Raw genomic sequence first — 20,876 nt, forward strand, 5'->3', positions numbered from 1 at the left:
AAAAAGAGCACCCCAAGAGTCTGCTGCCTCTGGCATCCAGAGGGGAGATAACTAAGTGGCAGCCAGCCCGCCATGGTGCGGTGGGGAGGCCCGCACCTGTGCAAGCAGCATGCATGCACTCACCAGAGTGCAGGGGCTGGCCCCCACCCCCGCTGCCAGGGCAGATGAAATAGAGGCAGTGGAGCCCGAATTTCCTGCCAACCCCCAGGAGAGGTTTTTCCAAACAGCATCTGAGCCCACGAATGCACAGCCGTTCCGTGTCTAATCACAAAAACCAAGCCCCGGACACATGTTTTCTGTTCCCAGCGGCTTGTGTATGTTTTCTTCACACTTTCACCCAAAACGTGCCAACGTGTGACATTTATGAACCCCACCAACTGGAAGCTGCGCACCCGGCTTGGATGTGCCTGCGGTGTGGGGAGAATGATGTATGGGGGCGGGCTTGCTGGGGTGGAGGAGCGCGTTCCCTCTGGCATGCAGCAGCCTTATTTATTACACCCCCCAAGTATAAAACCGCCTTGCTGCCTTTGCAGCTCGCACCTCCAGCCCTGGCATTTGCCCGAGGAGACCACGGCGCCTGGAGCCCCGGCCGTCTTCTCCTGGAGGCTCTGTTGAGAACCATGCTGGGGAGACAGCTCGTCTGTTGGCACCTGCTGGCTTTGTTTTGCCTCCCATTTTGCCTGTGTCAAGATGAATACATGGAGGTGAGCGGAAGAGCTAAAAATGTGGTGGCCAGAATAGTGCAAAGCCACCACCAGACTGGCCGTAGCGTCTCCAGGAGGGAAAAAGTGAGAGAGCGGAGCCATCCTAAAAGTGGGACTGTGGATAATAACACTTCTACAGACCTAAAATCCCTGAGACCAGATGAGCTACCGCACCCCGAGGTAGATGACCTAGCCCAGATCACCCCATTCTGGGGCCAGGTACTCCGCCTTCTCTTCTAAGGGTTACTGTAAAAGCTTTATGAATTATGTTGTTCCTTTTGTTTGAACTTTTTTTTTTTAACCCCAGCTAAGATTGCTCTTAAGAGTGAAGCTTTCAAGAAGTGTGTTTGTGGGTATCTTTCGGGGCTGCGCTGATGGGTCAGATCTGTGTTAGAAAGTTAGCAGTAAGATTATGGTTAGATTGGGATAAAAAGCTAGCCCCTGTACATCAGAGGGGTTCCCGGGGAAATCAGCTAGATCTAGCTAGTCTGAGACTTGGCTTGTTCCTGCTCAGCCTGTGCTGGCCTCCGTGGACAAACGGAGTCTAGATAATCATTTGCAGATAGTCTGTAAAAGCAATTGGACTTTCTGAATTCCTCTCAGAGGGAGAAGCAGTCCTTTGGATTTTTTTTCTTTTGATCTGCACGTTTCCTCTGACCATGATCGGATTGCTCAGAGCCTGTTGGGTGGTGAAGCTGGGCTTAGATAAAGAATCAGAATGAAAACAGCCCTCCCCCTCTCCAAATTGTATTTAAGATGTTAAACTTTTTTGGGGGTGATTTCATGCCTGACAATCACGGGAAAGTTGTGATGTGTATATTAGGCTATAAACACAATAAGCAGAAATCTTTAACTCTCATAGGGTAGTATGGCAGTGGGTTAAGATTTTAGGGCAGTGAAATAGAAATGGTAAAACTAGTTTAATTGAAAACTTTAAGAGCAGGAAGATACAGCTGTGCAGATGCTTTTTAGGTACCAAGCAGGCTGAAATAAAATGTGAAGTTATTTTTAACTATAGCATCAGGTCTTGTTTTGTTATGGGGCCACACCTGGCAGTGCTCTGAGGTTACTTCCCACTTGGTGCTTGGGGTTGTTTCTGTGTGGCTGGTGCTTGAACTTTAATCTCCTGTTTGCAAAGCATGAGTTTTGGCTCACTGAACTATTCTTCCTGTCCAGATTTTAATCTTTGGATTCAAATAAGTAAGAACAGTAAGAACATGCATCTATGCATCAAAAACAAAACCCCTGAAAATGTTCAAATGTTCAAAGCTGAAATAGAAACTGCCTTTCACAAGAACAGTTCAGATAGAAACAAGTCTACCATCTACATGCACAGAATTAATTAGCAGCATGTTGGGGGCTTTGCTTGAGGCTTCTAACTTCACCACACCATGGGGTTCCCAAACCAAGTATCAGAAAAATGGATTTTTAAAAGAAGCTGAAGAAGAATCAATAACCCACTCCTATTTTCTCAAATGCATTTTTAGATATTTTTTTTATCAGATAATATTTAGGTTCCTGGATGACTACTGTTGCTCATCTATGTTTTTCTTGGCAGTGAAAATATTTTCATTCGTTTCCAAGTCTTTATGTGGGCTTTCCATTTTAATAGTTGAGGTTTTCACCGAATCCTTCCTGGCCTTGTCTACAGGGACCCCCAGGGGCAGCCACAGTTGGCAGGTGTAGCTTATCATTGATGATTTCATTACAATCAACACCCATCAGGCAATTGAATTCCAAATTTTATTTTTATTACATGTCACCTTCTAGCGTCTCTGGGCATTTAGCATGATCAAATCAAGTGGATGGGAAAGGGAAAGGGAACCTTTTCATGTTTTTCGTTTGTTTGGTTTTTTTAAAGTTGTATAAGGGGCCAGAGAGATAGCTTGGAGGTAGGGCATATACCTTGCATGTAGAAGGGCGGTGATTTGAATCCCAGCTTCCCTGAACCTGCCAGGAGGATTTCTGAGCATAGAGCCAAGAGTAACTCCCGAGCACTGCCAGGTGTGACCCAAAACAAAAAAAGAGTTGTATACTTAGTAGTAGAAGTAGTAGTAGTAGTAGCAGCAGCAGCAGCAGCAGTAGTATTGCTATTATTTGTTACTTTTACTAGTTTATTTGATGATTCTAGGGAGCTCAGGACAAACTTAAGGCTTGTGTTCTACAACTTAAATTATATCCTCATTTCATTTTCTAAACCAAATGAACTTTCAAACAAATCTCCTACAGGAGGCTTAAAACCAATAGAGAAGATTTGCTCATTAGTATTCTATAGTATTACTATTCAATATAATTGTTTCCTTGGAAGAATTGTATCTACAACCTCCAGAACATCAGTTGAATTCAGAATTGTCTACTTCTGTCTCTACTTTGCTCATTTCTCTTTTTTGATCATTTCCTATGCTTTAACTGTGTGCCATAGGCACAAGCTCTCATCTCACAACAGTACTGAAGGGTTCTAGTGGGAATGAACAAAAAAGTGCTTAACTATCACACAATAAATGTACAGAAGGCTGATGGTGGTAACTATTATATTGGATCTTTAAAAGCTAAGATAAAAAAGTAACTATTGGCCAGAGAGATAGCATAGAGGCAGAGTGTTTGCCTTGCATGCAGAAGGACAGTGGTTCAAATCCCAGCATCCCATATGGTCCCCAAGCCTGCCAGGAGCAATTTTCTGAGTATAGAGCCCTGAGCACTGCTGGATGTGACCTCCCCCCAAAAAAAAACAAAAACAAAACAAAGTAACTATTTTTCAACCATGAAAAGAGTAGTCATAAAATAGATGGCATAGAAAAGAGACTTGAGAGGACCCATGGGGTCCCTGAGCTGTGGAGAGAATGAGAGCATGAAATCAGTGTTAGACAGGAGGTGACCACTGATCAGGAAGGATCTCAGGCCTTATGCTGCCAACAGATATTTGAGGTGTTTGCTCATGGCCATTCCTAGCCAAGCAGTGAAGTGATGAGGTGTGTATTCCAGAAAAATTAGTCTGGCTCAGAGCTCATGTGGGAGGAGAGTGCGTATAATTAAGGACAAGCTGAACTTTGTTCTTCTTTCCTAGGCTTTTCTTCTCCGCAGCACCTCACCACTCATCTGGACCAATTTTATCTCTTCCCCCTTCGATCTTCTTTTCCTTAGGTTAAAGACAGTATTTTGAACAGTCCTTTCTAGAAATCACTTGCCAGTAGTAATAGGTGGGCTCAATTCTAAAAAGTTGTCTCTCAAGCTCCAACTACAAAATGGACTGACCTTGACTATGAGACTCCCTTTCTCATTCTGGACTGCATATCCACATCAAAATTTACTAATTTAATCCAATTAATAAATGGGTTAAATTCATTAATGAATGAATTAATATTACAGGAAGTGTTGGAGGAGTTTCAGGAGGAGCCTGACTACAAGTCAGAGTAACTAGAAGTCCCTCTAGGTGGGTGTCGTCCCTATGCTTTCCAAGTGCCAAATGGCATGACTATGCATCCCAGACCTTATTAGCTCTGCTACCAAGCAACCCCATCTTCCAGAGCTTATTTCTTATGTCCAGGTCCCTGACTTTAAAGACAAAGGTTTCTGAATCATTTTTAATGAGGTTTTGGGAAAGGTTTGGCATCTTCACTTGCATTTGAGAACTGAAAAGAAATTCATAGTCATCCTAAAAATCCACTAAAGTAATAGACAAGAAAAATGATGTCTGGGGAAAAGGGACTTCAGGGCTGGTATGGGACCTCTGGTTCCAATTCAGTCATCTTCCCCACATTCTCAGCATCTCTGTGTTTCAAATCTATTCTTACTTCAGGATTTTCCATTCATCCCACTTTATGATTTTCCATCCATCCTTAAAATCCATTATTTGCTAAACCCTAGACATCTTGGCAGTTTCAAAAAGCTAAGTTTCCCATCAGCATAAACATACTGGGAAACTAAGAAATACTTCTCACATTGCATCTTTGCATCAGAATGTGGAGTGGTGCCGTGGTACCTTTTGCTTTCCAACTATCTTAGATCAATGACTTTAGTCAATGTTATTTTCTGTCCCTTAACTCAAGATTTAGAGTCTGAGCTGTTGCAGGAGATTCTTGAACAGCAGTTTCTGGTCTGTATTTTTCCTGAAGAGCATAGAAACCTTAAGAAAAAGGATTGAGAGAGTGAAAGTGCCAGTTTATTTTAATGGGAAAAAGGAAAAATCTAAATCTACAAATGAAGCTTTGAATTTTTAGTGATAGAGAACATTTAAACTCTGTCTCCTCTCTCCTTCCTCTCTTGCTTTATCCCTCTTTTTTTCTCTTCCTCCTTCTCTCTGTCTCTATCTCTCTCTCCACCCAACCCTTTTCTGTTGTTTAAAAACGTTAAAAGCTAAACCTATGCTTTGCTTGCAGGAGGCTTAACCCTTGCATCTCATGATCACTCAGCAGCTCCAAGAGCAACCCCAGAACTCAGAACTGGGAGCAAAACCTAATTAAAACCAACTGTGACCCCTAAACAAAAATAAATCACTGAGTTATTATAACTGGTGTCTCAGAAGTTTCCAAAAATACTTTTGTAATTGCAACTTTTTATTATGATAAAATAATTAGGTATATTATTATAAAATGAAAGGGTAAATAAAGTTACACTAGTGTTTAAGTTTATAGTATTATAAAATTACATAGTTACCGCATACTACTGTCAATGAAGGCCATAGCCCTTCCTAGACCTGAAGTTGCCTCTGGCTCTATCTTCCCCATCCCCAATCCCCAACTACTGTTGACAGTTAGGGGTTTAGTACTAACTGTTCCCTCACTTTACCGCCACCAATGTGTCGATCTTCCAACTCTAGGCTCTTCTTGTTATTTCTGACTTACCTCACCTTACCATAACCCCCTACCAACCTGGTATGCTCACATATGTAATTCAGTCCTAAAGTTTATTATCAATTGATGTTTTCTATAACTTTTTTTTACCTTATACTAATATCTTTATTTAAGCACCATATTACAAACATGCTTGTAGTTGGGTTTCAGTTATAAAAAGAACACTCGTCTTCACCAGTGCAACCTTCCCACCACCAATATCCTCCATATCCCTAACCCCACCTGTATTCCTCTCACTCACTACCATTGTCTGATAGTTGTTAGTGTAGTTATTTCTCTAACTGCCTCACTAAGCTAAGCTTTATATCATGGGATGGTCCTTTCAAACCTCATCTCTATTGTCTTTGGGTATTATTACAATAATGTCTTTTATTTTTCTTAAATCCCACAGATGAGTGAGACTATTCTGTGTCTATCTCTCTTTCTCTGACTTATTTCACTCATGTCCATGTCCATCCATGTATAAGGAAATTTCATGACTTCATTTTTTCTTTTTTTTGGTTTTTGGGCCACACCCGGTGACGCTCAGGGGTTACTCCTGGCTATGCGCTCAGAAGTCGCTCCTGGCTTGGGGGACCATATGGGACACCGGGGGATCGAACCGTGGTCTGTCCAAGGCTAGCGCAGGCAAGGCAGGCACCTTACCTCTAGCGCTACCACCCGGCCCCGACTTCATTTTTTCTAATGGCTGCATGGTATTCCATTGTGTATAACCACCACAGTTTCTTTAGCCACTCATCTGTTGTTGGGTATCTGGGTTATTTCCAGATTCTGGCTATTGTAATTAGTGCTGCAATGAATATAAATGTGCAGAAGACATTTTTGTCTTGTGTTTTTGTGTTCTTAGGATATATCCCTAGGAGTGGTATAGTTGGATCATATGAGAGCTCAATTTTTAGTTTCTTGAGGAATCTCCATATTGTTTTTCATAAAGGCTGGATTAGATGGTATTTACACCAGCAGTAAATGAGAGTTCCTTTCTGCCCACATCCCTGCTAGCACTGATTATTCTTGGTTATTTGGGGTGGGGGGGTTGTGATAAGTATCAGTCTCTGTGGCATAAGATGGTACCTCATTGTTGTTTTGATTTGCATCTCCCTGATGATTAATGATGTGGAGCATTTTTTCAAGTGCCTTTTGGCCATTTGTATTTCTTCTTTGAGGAAGTGTCTGTTCGTTTCTTCTTCCCATTTTTTTGATGGGGTTAGATTTTTTTTTGTTAAGTTGTGTCAATATTTTGTATATCTTAGATATTAGCTCCTTATCTGATGGGTATTGGGTGAATGGTTTCTCCCATTAAGTAGTGGCCTTTGTGTCCTAGTCACCATTTCCTTTGAAATTGCAGAAGCTTCTCAGCTTAATATATTTTAGTCCCATCTGTTTATTTCTGCTTCCACTTGTTTGAAGAGTGATGTTTCCTCCTTAAAGATTCCTTTTGTCTCAATGCTATGGAGTGTTTTGCCTATGTGTTCTTCTATATACCTTATAGTTCCACACAAGAACCATGCTAATCTTTTTCATATCATTCCAATTTTAGTATATTGCTGCCGAAGTGAGCATAATATTACCTATAACTTTAATTTGTTTCTCTCTATACCATAGAGGAGTAATTTTATCTAATAGTTGTCCTTCTGCCTCTGGCTTATTTTGCTCAGCATGGTATCCTCCAGCTCCATCCAAGTTGCTACAAATTGCATGGCTCTATTTTATTTCTAGTGGCTGCATAGTATTTCATTGTGTCTTTATACCTCTTCTTTACCCATCTATCTCTTGTTGAACATTCAGTTTGTTTCTATATCCTAGCTGTTATATATAGCTATGCTATGCATATATCTTTTGAAATTAATATTTTATTTGGGGGTAAGATAAATAAAGTATGATATAGTTATCACTCTGACTCTTAAAAATATAAGTATATATTTGCTCTTCACTGTTGAGGGGGTCATGCCCAGAAATGTTGGACAGCCATGCTTGAGAGTGCCAAGGTCATACTCAGCAGTTCTCTGGATGCCATGTTCCAGAGATTGAACTCAGAGCCTCATATATATAAGGCAAAAGCTTCGCTACTGGAGCTACATATCCAGCCCAGCAAGGCTAACTCTAATTCTTCTTCCACTAAACTGCCACAAAAATCTAGTTTCTTCCTAGTGATTACAAAGCTTAGAAATTTACCTTTAAATAAATAAACATTTAAATGTGTTTCAACTTTAATAAAATAAATATTCATTAAATACTCATCAGATTTTTGTTTAAACAATGAGCTCACTTTAAATTTTGAAGTGGAACATAATACATAACATCATGTTGAAAACTTAACAAGAGAGAGTTTAAGTTGAGGCTAGAGCAATAGCAACAACGCTAGGATGTTTGCCTTGCAAGCAGACAAACCAGGATGGACCGTGGTTCAAATCCCAGCATCCCATATGGTCCCCCAAACCAGGAGCAATTTCTGAGAGCATAGCCAGGAATAACGTTTGGCTAACACTCACACTCACTCACTCACTCACTCACTCTCACACACACACACACATTAAATAAAATTGTTAAAATGTTTTTAAAAAAGAGAGAATTTAAGTTGTTTCAAGATGTAGATAAATGAATATTTTCATAATTTTAACAGGCAGCTAAGTGTATTGGGGAATATGTGAAAAGTTTGCAATCTAGAAGTTTGTTTTTTTTTTTTTTGAACCACATTAGTGGTCTTCAGAAGCCACTCCTGGAATCACTCTGAATAGTGCTCAGGGAAACATATGAACCCAGTACTTCTGTGTTCAATGTATCTATCCATTCACTGAGCTATCTCTCTGGCCTTCTAATCTAGGATTTCTAAAAACTGTATTCAATATTGTGAATATAGAAACACTTAATAACTATATCTGAAGTTGATACTACTTGCTATATAATTATTAAATTTACAGTGTTTATTAAATACATACAAAAAGTATAAATAGCTTAAATAGCTCAACCAAAATGCACAGCTGTCCTCATTCAGTTTTATAAACACGTACCAACAGAGTTAGAAACAAATACAGAATTGGACATGTGATATAAAAACCCTTTTACATTTTTACTTTGTTTTAGTTATGATTTATAATACTGTGTGTGCCCCTTCATCCCCTCCATTTTAGCGGAATAGATGCTAAAATTGACACCAAGCTAGGCAAAGAGAGAGAAATTGAAACTACTACAACTGGAAAAAAGAGAGAAAAATCTTCATATCTGTGGCTAAAGCAGCATCCTCCTTCACTGTCAATAACTTTCCAGAAGTATCTTTCCAATCTCCTACCCTTCTTTCCAAATAACCTGTTTTCTAGTGACTCTAGTTTCCTTTTCCTATAGATCATCAGCTCCTTCAAGTTGTCCCTGACTCCTCTGTCATTGACACCCCCACCCAACCTCTTCCCCATCTTCTCTGATATTGTCCTTAATTGTTTAGGATTCAATATACCTTCAGGTTAAGGCAGAGGAAGCTCACAAGTTCAAATGATTCATAAGTATCTTCTCTGAAGCTTCTTTTTTTATTTTCCTGCAGTCTCCACAAGCCGGGGGAATACCTCCAGACTGTAGCAAGTGTTGCCATGGAGACTACAGCTTCAGAGGCTACCAGGGTCCCCCTGGACCTCCCGGACCCCCTGGCATTCCAGGTAAGGATGAAAAAGGTGATGTTGCCAATATCATTGAAGACAGTACCCAGAGAGACTGAAACAAAATAACTGAGGATCTTTGGTGTGAGATTTCAAGGAAATGTATGGAAAATCCAAGAGAGTTTATTAGGTTTGTTAGGTAGAACAGTATAAACTCTATTATATTAATTATCTATACTGCTCACAGAATTCTACTGGTAGCATGGTTAGTGCCAGGGGAGATTGGGATATGCCCTCATTTCAGTTTTTCTACCGCAGGATGTCCCTTATAGTGCCCTATATTTAATTTGAGGGGCATGGGCATTGAAGTGATGGTGTGTGAGTAGAGTGCTTACCAGTCGACATGACAGCCATGGTACTACACTTCTATATCCTTATTCATCATTCTAGGTCAGACCATGCTTTTCTTGCCCCGAATTTCAGTGATTCTCTATGTCTGGCTTGTTTTTACTGACTTTGATGCTTCTCTTGAACTCATAGAAATTTTTTAACTACAATACCACGTGGTGGCAAAAGGAATCCTATAGGCTTCCGTTGCCTCTGTAGACCAACACTATTTGAACATCTCTGTTATGAGAGTAACTCATATCTGGGATTCTGGATACCTGATAGTATCCAGTGTCAGCCAAGGAAAGGACAATTGAGATTTTCTCTATCCTCAGACTTTCAAATTTAAGATGTCTGATTCTTTCCTTTCCAGGTCAATTCTGGGGGGTCGGACCTCTTCAGGATCTGGCAAGGATTGGCTTTTCTTTTTACTTACCTCTACCGATTCTAGCATGTATCAAAGGAGGTTCAATTGATTTTATATTCTTTTTTTAACCCTCCAAGAGATTTTATATTCTTAAGTAACTTCTCATATAAAAGCAAATTTAAAATGAGAAAATGCTGATTAGATTTGAAACTCTGCTTACTGACTGGAATATATGTCTTTGAACATCAAAGGTAGTAGAAAACATGTACAGAGATTGGGGATAGTGTTGACTCCAAATCAATCTTCAGAAGTCTAAACTTAGATAAAGTTACAAGACAGTATAACTGAAGTGTTAGTGCTTTCTTTTAGAAACAAGTTGGTTATTAGCACATTAGCCTATAAACAGAGTCAAAGTTTATTCATTGGGAAGAAAATAGAGATGGTCTGAGATCTGAACAATGCACACAAGATATCTGTACTTTGTATGTATTGTACAAAATACAGCAAAAGATCCTGAAATCTCACAAATATAGAAATAAGAAATCAGGCTTAATAGTGGTTTCAGTGGCAGAGAGGATCTGAATTATTAACTTAAGTCAATGAAATTTGCTTTCAAAGTTGTTATATTTTATCAATGGTTTTACTTTTTCCTCAGTTATGAACATGATGCAAGTATTTGTAAAGAGAATTTCTATAAAACAAGAAAGTATTAGTTTATAGAATGACATAAAATCAGTCTTACATATTCAAAATCATAAAGATTTTTTAGTAAATTTTTCTAAATTTTGAATATTTTATCTATTTCCCAACAAAAAAAGCTTTATGCATCACTTACTTAACTACAAAAATATGGGATCTGGAGCAATATTTTAGTATGTAGGGCACTTCCCCTTTACATGGATGACCCTGATCTGATCTCTGGCACCTCATATGGTTCTCCAGGAGTGATTCCCATGTGCAGAACAAGAAATAAGCCTTGAGCTCTGCGAGATGTAGACCCCTAAAATAAATAAATATAAATATATAATAGTTATTAACTCTGCTAAATATTTTCATCAGCATTTCTTTTTTTGTGTAATTAATATATCATTTACTAGGATATACCATTTAAAAAGTATGTCTATTGATAGACATTCAAATGGTTCCTGATTTTGCTATTATAAATTACACATTGATAGTTATATAATTTTTCATCAGACTTTGGCTCTGTTAGAAAACTAGGATTTAAAATCTTGAGAGCATCTAAGATAGAAATGGGCAGCTTGAAGGGAGAGTGGAAAAATGTGTATCTAAGACAATTTTCAATGTTCCATTTAGAAAGGTACATTGTTAGTACCCCACCTAGGGAATGCATTTAAAGTTGTTTCAAATGATCTTTTCACATATTTTGAAGAAAGGGACTGCACTTATATTTAAAAATATATGATATCTGCTGTTTAAGGAAACCACGGAAACAACGGGAATAATGGAGCCACTGGCCATGAGGGGGCCAAAGGGGAAAAAGGAGACAAAGGTGACCTGGGCCCACGAGGGGAACGGGGGCAGCATGGCCCCAAAGGAGAGAAGGGGTACCCAGGGGTACCACCAGAACTGCAGGTAACTCACCCTCCATACATATCCAGGTGACTTCAGACTGTCTAACCATGAGGGTAGGGCCTGATAACCTCTTCAAAGTCTCACCAAGAAGACTACAGTCAGTCTCCACAAGGGGCTGGGCTGTTCAGAGTGCTTCAAAATCATCCTTAGGGAAAAGAGAAACTTATGAAGAGTCAATTCCAATATCCTTCTAAGACCAAATACAAGGTAACACTAATTATAATCAAAACCACCCCCCGATTTCCAAAGAGAAGCTGCACTGAAAAGAAATTGTTTGGGAAAATTAAATGCATGCACTTTGGATATCTAAAACAAAATGGTTAAGTATCTTAACATATTTTACTCATTTTTGTTATTTTTACATGTTCAAAATGTATAGCTACAAATGTTTTCTGGTAGCTTGGACATTTTTATTGATTTAAAACTTTTATATTCCTAAAAATATAAATAAAAAACTTTTATATTCCTAATCAATATAAACATAGCTTTTACTCATCAACTTACATATTATTAGAAAAGACCACATACAAAAAAAAAATAAAAGAAAAGACCATATACATTTTAGCTTCAGATTTTTAAATCCATTTATGAGCCTACAAGTGAGACATTTAGAACAATCTTAAGTACCCACTTATAGGGTCTATTTTTAAGTGAACTTTAAAATTCTTATCAGTAATTGAAAGTTTTTATTATATAAATAGTGAAACTGTGAGCTTAGGTTGTAAAGAGACAGTAATTAAAATGTAGTAATTGAGAGATCATACATTATAATAAAATAAATATAAACAAATATAATAAAATCTAGAAAATAAAGCAATGTGTCTTAAAGATCAACTGTTGGGAAATATTTGACTAAGAATAAAATTTCTATCATTTTGCTAGGCCTTGGGTTTTTAAAGTGTAAACTTTAATTCCTTTATATTATTCTCAGTGGTTTTGTGGTTTTGTAGCTCTTTAATAAATTCTATTAATTTTTGTAATATGGGAGCCATGTGCCAGTATATAATTTTTAAAGAGAGAGACAAGCCATTGGCCAGATCAGAGATAAACTGTCAGATTAATACCTTCAATGCTTGAAATGCTAAACCCAAACCCAGGGATGATAATCTAATATCAAGGGAGGTCCTGGGATAGGACCTTAACGAAAAATACTCTAAACTTGGAAATGTCACTATTTTACCTTAAAGCTACAACTCAATCTCTGGGGAGAATTATTTTCACATGTTTAAAGAACTAGGATCATGAAGGAAAGTGACTTGCCTCTTGTTCCCACTGCTAACATAAGAGAAACATCGTTAAGTTATAGAAGCAGCATATCTGTACTTGATTAACTCCTTGGTATTAGATGGTTGTGCTCTACCTCTAGTTCATACCCCCTTCTCTCTCTCTCTCTCTCTCTCTCTCTCTCTCTCTCTCTCTCTCTCTCTCTCTCTCTCTGTTTTTTGTTTTTGGGGAGGCCACACCCGGTGACGCTCAGGGGTTACTCCTGGCTAAGTGCTCAGAAATCGCTCCTGGCTTGGGGGGACCATATGGGATGCCAGGGGATCGAACTGCAGTCCATCCTAGGCTAGTGCCAGTAAGGCAGTCGCCTTATCGCTTCACTCCACCACTCTGGCCCCATACCCTTTTTTCTCCCAAGACCAGAGGAATCACTGAAAGTTCCATCCTTCTAATAGTTCCTGGATCCCTGAAAACCAGTTCCAGAATTCAGGGACTTTCTAGAAGTCACCCCTTCAACATAACAGACCCTGTTGGCTTTTAATATGTAAGAAATTTGAGGAGCTCTGTGCCAGAATCTGGAATGTTATTTTAAATAACAACATATCTTTTGAAGTATCTTTTGAAGGAGAGAAATCACAATTTTAACAAAATTCAAAGGATTTTTGGTGGTAGGATTTCTCAGTTCTTTTAATCTGCCAATGTGCATTTAAGGGCTATGAGTAAAATATTTAAGCAAATATTTTCCAGTATTATTTGGTTATATAGAAATATAATATTTGGAAGACAGTTTTTCAATTATTACATTTTTTTAACATTGTAACTGAGATAATATGGTTGCAGTAGTATTTGTGTTTATGCTTCTGATAAATATAGCTACTGTCCCTTCCATACATCAAAGTGCCAAAGACCCTCCACCACTGTCTGGGTGCTGGGTGTCACTTCTAAGTTCCCCCTCTCCATTCCCTCCAATTAACCTCTAAAATCATGTCAAATTTTAATGTTTCCTGAAACACATATTTATAGCTATGTATTATAATTTTAATGGTGACATAGCTTCTTGTGTGTGTGTGTGTGTGTGTGTGTGTGTGTGTGTGTGTGTGTGTGTGTGTATTTGGTTTTTGGGTCACAACCGGTGGCACTCAGGAGTCATTCTGGCTCTGTGCTCAGAAATCGCCCCAGCAGGTTCGGGAAGACCATGTAGAATACAAGGAATCGAACCACCATCTCCTGGGTTGGTTGCTGCCGCATGCAAGGCAAACACCCTACCGCTGTGTTATCTCTACGGCCCATGGCCGCATAGCTTTAAATTGTTAAAAGTCACAATGGATTTCCATAAATTAATGTTTCTTTTTGAGGGGGACACACCCGTTTGACGCTCGCGTTACTCCTGGCTATGTGCTCAGGAATTGCTCCTGGCTTGGAGAGACCATATGGGATGCTGGGGAATCAAACCGTGGTCTGTCCTAGGCTAGTGCTTGCAAGGCAGATGCCTTACCTCTAGCATCACTGCTTTAGCCCCTCCATATATTAATGTTTAAATTAGTTTTAATCTTGTTGTTACAAATAAATTTACTTATATAAAAATCTTATTTCGTTAAGATAAATTGTTTATATAACCAGCCACCTCTTTCCTTAGATCGCATTCATGGCTTCGCTGGCAACTCACTTTAGCAACCAGAACAGTGGGATTATTTTCAGCAGCGTTGAGACCAACATTGGGAATTTCTTTGATGTTATGACTGGTAGATTTGGGGCTCCAGTATCAGGTGAGATGGAAAGATAAAGAAAACACTGAAACAATCAGGAAGGAAGGAAGGGAAGGAGGGAGAATGGGAAGGGGGGATGGAGGGAGGGAGGAAAGAAGGAAGAGAGGGATAAAGGGAGGAATGGAGGGAGAGGGAAGAAGGAAGGAAGAGAGGAAGAAAGGAAGGAAAGAAGGAAGGAAGGGATTAAGGAAGGGAGAAAGGAGGATGGGAGGAAAGAGGGAGGGAAGGAAGGAGGGAAGGAATAAAGGAGGGAAGGAAGGAATGGGGAAGAAAGTAGGGAAGGAAAGAAGGAGGCAGTGAAGAAAACAAGGACGCAAGAAAGGAGGGAAGGAGAGGAGGGAAGGAAGGACAGGAGGAAGGGAGGGAGGAAGGGAGAAGGAAGGAAGGGAGAAATGGAAGGAGAGGGAGGAAGGAAGGAGGGAATTAAGGTGGGAGGGAGGGAAGGAAGGATAGAAGGAAGGGAGGGAGGGAAGGAGGAAGGAAGGGAGAGAGGGAGGAAGGGAGGGTGGGAGGGAGGGAGGAAGGAAAGAAGGGAGGAAGGGAAGGAAGGGAGGGAGGGAGAGGGAAGGATGGAAGGACGGAAGGAAGAAAGAGGAGGATGGGAGGAAAGTTGAGATGGAGGAAGGAAGAAGGAAAACTGGGAAGGTGAACAGAGACAAATGGAGAAAACAAAAGAAGCTAAGAACTCTTGGAATTTGGTTAAAATAGCATCTTTATAAATGTCTGTTGGACTTGGAGATAGAAAGATAATACAGAAATTATGGAATATATATTACCAGAGACCTATACCAGTTCACTTTTGCTTTGTTTTGGGTCTATACCCAGCAATACTCAGGAGCTATTCCAGGCCATGCACTCAGGAATCAGGCCAGGGGATTTTATGGACCATATGGAATACAGGAATTGAACTCCCTATGCAAGGCAAATACCCTACCTACTCTGTTAGCCCCAGAAATCTATGTCAGTTTGATGCATGAACAGTTTCCCATCCTAATGCCTTTGCATTCAGTCACTGGCTGGTTGGTCAGGAAATCCAGAAAGTGCCCCACACCTCCTGAACACTGCCTGGAAAGCGTCCCTACCCCCGAAAAATGTAAAAATAAAATAAAAATCTACTAGTTTTCAACATATGCTACAAATATGGATAAATGCCTGCCTCTTTCAGGTGTGTATTTCTTCACCTTCAGCATGATGAAACATGAGGATGTTGAGGAAGTATATGTGTATCTAATGCACAATGGCAACACTGTCTTCAGCATGTACAGGTAGGTGACTTTCATATCAAAGGACAGCCAAAGACAGGTACTAGTACAGGAATCAACGTAACTGGATATGACTGCATTGTCACTGCACACTCTTTTGCGTCACATATGGCCAGCATAGAATAGCTATTTAGTATCAATGAACTGGATAAGCCTCAGCATCGGAAGATTGATAAGCCTTAAGCTACATACTCAGTCACTAAATATTTGTGTACTTTTCTTAACTTTCCTTCTTCCTCTTCCTTTTCTTATGCTCCATTCCCTGGCAGTTAGTCCTGTTGATGACCTTCTTTTACCTGGTCACCTACAAATTGAGAGTCAAGGGTGGATCTCTTTCTACCCCAAAGGTGATGCTGCTTTAGTTATCCCAGGAACCTACTCCTAGAACTCCTTGGGAGAGGAGGAAAGTTTCTAAAGGATATAATTACAACATGCTTTGATGCAAAGGAGCATCAAAGGAGCAAAGGAGAAAATAACAAATAACAGCCATGTCTCAAAACCAAAATAACAACTTTCCCTGAAGTAAAGGGGAATTGTTTGAAAATTGTTGAAATGGTTGAATTGTTGAAAAGTTTGAGGGTTATTTCTTTTTATTTTTGATGATGTGAGGATTCTATTTTTTTTCTCTTAAGATTGATCTTCCCAGTGGAAGAATTAATTTGTGAGGAAAAAGAGAGATAGAAAGGGAGAGAAGGTAGTTAGAGTTATTGAAATAAAGAGATTCAAAACTTAGTGGCTGGACATATCAGAACTCTGTTTCTGGACCATTTCCTGACTGGGAGAGGTCAGCAGATATTGGGAGGATTATGAGGAAATTGGGAGGGGTTAATCTCCAGGTTTTTGATGATATGGATTGAGGGAGGCGGTTTTGCCATCTATAACAATTATTTTCAAATTCTTACTGGTCATTGATATTACTAGTTTAGCATAAGAAAAAGAACGATTCAGTCAAATTGTTCCCCTAACTCCATCCATCCAAATCCAAGGGCAGGATGGAAATGTCACCAGATCTTCAGTGGAGAAATAAAGACTGGTGAGCAACTAGCCTACCCACCTCTCAGGCTACCAACTACATGTGGCTCCTTTTTCCTCTAAATAGATTTTTCTACCACCTCAGAAGGTAGCTTACACTAAGCATAATGCGTTCAATTCAAAGTCCAGAATCCTAGGAAAATAAGTCACCCAACCTTTCCTACAAGTCAGTTATTTGGTTTTCTTTCTCTTTGGCTGTGGATTCTGAGTCTGAAAGCGTTTTTCTTATTTTCCTACCTGGCTATATTTAAAATGTAAGCAGTTCTCCTGGGACCCTTTTTTAATACCCCACTCCCTGCTGATGCAAATGTGAAGGCTGAGTATTATGTCCCAAGCCCCTTTTATTTTATCCAGTTTGGATTTGGGGATAATTCTATTTTCTCAAAAATTTAGTGATGTTTGCTGCATTTGACATGAGCTATGTTTAAGTAAATCACATAGGTAATGTTGCAGTCTGTTATTTCTTTGATTATTTTTTTATCCTCATTTCATCTTAATTTATTGGTGCCTACCAGCAAGACATCCCATCAACAAATTTAGCTAGGAAGACAATATTTTCAACCCATCAGATTATGTCACAGACTATCTGGTGGAGTAAATGAAAAGTTGTAGTAAGGGCTGGAGATATAGCACGGAAGTAAGGTGTTTGCCTCTCATGCAGAAGGTCAGTGGTTTGAATCCCGGCATCCTATATGGTCTTCTGAGCCTGCCAGGAGCGATTTCTGAGCATAGAGCCAGGAGTAACCCCTGAGCACTGCCGGGTGTGACCCAAAAACTAAAAAAAAAAACAGTTGTAGTAGTAGTAGTAGTAGTAGGAGGAGGAGGAGGAGGAGGAGGAGGAGGAAGAGGAGGAGGAGGAGGAAGAATACATTGGCTTTATATCTGTGTTTTCTGGTTAAAAAAAAAAAAAAGGGTGTGTGGCTGTTCTAAGACTATTAAACCCCAAGTATCTGGATTCTCTTTGCATGAGCCCTACTTAAAATATATTGGGCCTTTCCTGAGTTTATATTTTCTGGCATCATCTTTCTAAACATCACATTTCAGCTTTTTCCATTTTTACTGTATCAGTTTGGCAGATATTAGATCTTTATCTTGCAGTAGTTTAACATCTTTCAAACTTCACAATACTTTCTTCATTACTACTCCTCTGTTCTTCATCCAACATGGTCACAGAAGTAACCTCCTTCAATTTCTAATTCTGAATTAGAGAAGTATAAACTTTTCTATCATTACCCAATGTAGTGGCTTGAACATAAAAGAAATTCCATTTCTTTTCATTGAACTTTCCAGCATGGTGTCTTGTCCATAGTCTTCAAGAACTCAGACTTTTTCACATGGTTCCCAAGGCCATTCTGGTCATCACATAGTCATTTCAGTCTTAATAAAGAAGGAGCATTGGGGGTTGACCAAGTTATATATTCAACCCTACAGATGGGCAAATCATTTGTGTTGATAAGGTTTTTCAAGAGCTTTCACAGATCTATAGTTAAATGCATGAAACTCTGGGAAAGAAATGGAGGAAAGATTTTGGTTAATAATTGTCCACTGGAAAACTAAGCAGTAAATACTTTTATTTTTAATTTTCCAGCTATGAAACAAAGGGTAAATCAGATACATCCAGCAACCATGCAGTACTGAAGCTGGCCAAAGGGGACGAGGTGTGGCTAAGAATGGGCAATGGCGCTCTTCATGGGGACCACCAGCGCTTCTCCACCTTTGCTGGCTTCCTGCTCTTTGAAACCAAGTGAATTAGGAAATAAGCCAAGTCCACTTTAGGGAAAACTTACAGCTGTACAAGTGTGGCTATGATCTGAGGGATACTAGAGTTGTGGCTTCTACATACTGAATTAATGTTTTTGTTTTAATGTGTTTTAATGTTGTTTTTGCACTGCTAACCACACTTGCAGGTGCACAAACAGTATTGATGACTCGGGGGCTCCAAAGAACAAGCTACCAACATTCTTCTGAAAGATGATGATAAACAGGCTGCTTTTATCATTCTTCCCTGGATACTTAAAAATAAATTTACTTTTAGATGCAGGTTGGAAATGATAGTTCCCATCAGAGAAGTCATTGGCAAAAGCATTTTGGTTGTTCTACCTCTAATTCAATTTCTAGTTCATTTTAATTATTCTAATTCCTATCAGGAAGCCCTGAGGTTTGAACCTCATTGTTCTTTTTAATATTACAGAGATGCAGTGATTATGATAGGAAAAAATAGGGGCCCTTATGAGAACCTAAATAGCAAAGGCATTTGTCGAAGAAAAAGCATTTGATTCATGGGTTGATATTCATGCATAAAATATGGCTCTGAAACACAAATGTCTAAAACCCAACTATGAATAATTTTGTAAATTATAATGGTTTAAATAAAACATTAAAAACAATATGCATTTTCTTCAGTAGTTCCAGATAGATTTTAACAAGCAACAGTATACACAATGCCCACAAATAATGGACTTTTCTCCTTTATTTTTAAATAAAAATATTACTGTAATTAAATCCTTACTTCTAATGACTTTATTTTTTCAATAGAATTTTCTCAAAGTCTAGATGTGATTTGTGATGCATTGATAAGATCTAGCATAATCAGCCTGACTCATTTCCATTGTGTTTTTGAGACTGCTGCTGATCTTGTTGACTTCAACCTATAGAACCAGCTAAGATGAACTTGGGTTTATGTGGTATCAATGTAATCACCTATTTTTACAGGTACTAACATATCATAAAAGAGTAGTAAATTCATTTAGATAGAGTAGAATTAATGGCTGCAAAATATAAGGATAATCCATTAGGAAACAAGAAAATCTCTTCATTTCTAAAGTAAAAATTCAGACTTTTGGGTTACTATAGGTGACCAATATTTACAGAACAGCTGATCCACTTGACTTTGGCTTAGCCATCTCCAAAAATTATTTTTAAATGATTTAATTGCTTCCAAAATAATATGTACAAATTTGGGTTATTGGTTCTGAAAATAGAACTGATAGACATTGCCCCAAATTGGTTTATTTTAATCAAAGAAAGCATTACTATATGTATTTACTTGAGTTGTATCTTATTAAGATATACTCAGGAGAATCATATCTAAAAATTATTATATAATTAATTCCCTTCTAACTGATGAGTCCTTAATTTCTTTTCAATTACAATTTGAACAGGAAACAAAAAACTTTTAACTAAGATGTGCTTGTTTTATTTACCTCTGAAAGCTAAATGCATAGAGAAGTTATCAGGGCTGCCCTATTTACTATCTTATTGGACACTCAGTTCCACCTGTGACCTTTTGGTTTGAATAAAAAATATTTCAAAACTCTTCTTGGGGGGGCCAGAGTGGTGGTGCAGTAGGGCGTTTGTTTGCCTTGCACACGGCTGATCTAGGATGGACCGGTTTTGATCCCCCAGCATTCCATACAATCCCCCAAGCCAGGAGCGATTTCTAAGCACATAGCCAGGAGTTACCCCTGAGCGTCACCAGGTTTGGCCCAAAAACAAACAAACAAATAAAAAAAACACAAAAAAACACCAACTTCTTCTTGGTTCAAATACAATGCCATGTAAAGTCAATAGATGTTAGCTACAATGTACTTAACTGTTAATTTTTTTGTGTGACATTTTATTTGTGGCTTTTTTTCTCCCCAATGCCTGTGGTGTTAAGGGATTGAGGTTTAGAATCACAATATATTATAAATATTTCATAGATATGCATTAACAAAATATTTCAACATTATATGTTGCACAAAAGGGGTTTTATAATGGAAGTACATAAACTGTTAGCAAAGTGTCTTAAAGGGAGCATGATTTTAAATATAGTAACCACGATATGAAAATAAACAAATTTTGTTAACTATCCACTTCGTTATTGTTTGGTTTTGTTTTGAACAATACTCAACAGTGCTCAAGCACTGTACTTTTTTGGTGCTGGAAATACTTCCTAGTGATACTTGGGAGACCATGAAATTTCTTGGATCAAATTTAGGACTCCTGGAAAGCCTCTTTAACAAGTGGTGATGGGAAACCTGGTAAGCTAATGCAAGAAACTGAACTCAGACCTCTTCTTGACACCATGCACATAGGTTAAATCAAAATGAATTAAGAACCTTGATA

The 20,876-nt window shown here is 38.8% G+C and overlaps 1 protein-coding gene across 2 annotated transcripts; it reads left to right on the forward strand.

Moving 5' to 3' along the window:
• The first annotated feature begins 559 nt into the window (after positions 1-559).
• C1QTNF3 (C1q and TNF related 3) lies at positions 560-19,203 on the forward strand. 2 transcript variants are annotated; one of them, XM_049767696.1, is made up of 6 exons: positions 560-923; positions 9,087-9,198; positions 11,334-11,488; positions 14,346-14,475; positions 15,641-15,740; positions 18,358-19,203. In XM_049767696.1, exons 1-6 carry the CDS (start codon positions 621-623, stop codon positions 18,515-18,517), a joined length of 960 nt encoding a protein of 319 aa, XP_049623653.1. In that variant the 5' UTR covers positions 560-620; the 3' UTR covers positions 18,518-19,203. The 2 variants fall into 2 exon arrangements, with proteins under 2 accessions (XP_049623653.1, XP_049623654.1); XM_049767697.1 differs by having other exon boundaries at positions 560-704.
• The last annotated feature ends 1,673 nt before the right edge of the window (positions 19,204-20,876 follow it).

This window comes from Suncus etruscus, chromosome 2 (assembly GCF_024139225.1).
Source record: "Suncus etruscus isolate mSunEtr1 chromosome 2, mSunEtr1.pri.cur, whole genome shotgun sequence".
Lineage (NCBI taxonomy): Eukaryota > Metazoa > Chordata > Mammalia > Eulipotyphla > Soricidae > Suncus > Suncus etruscus.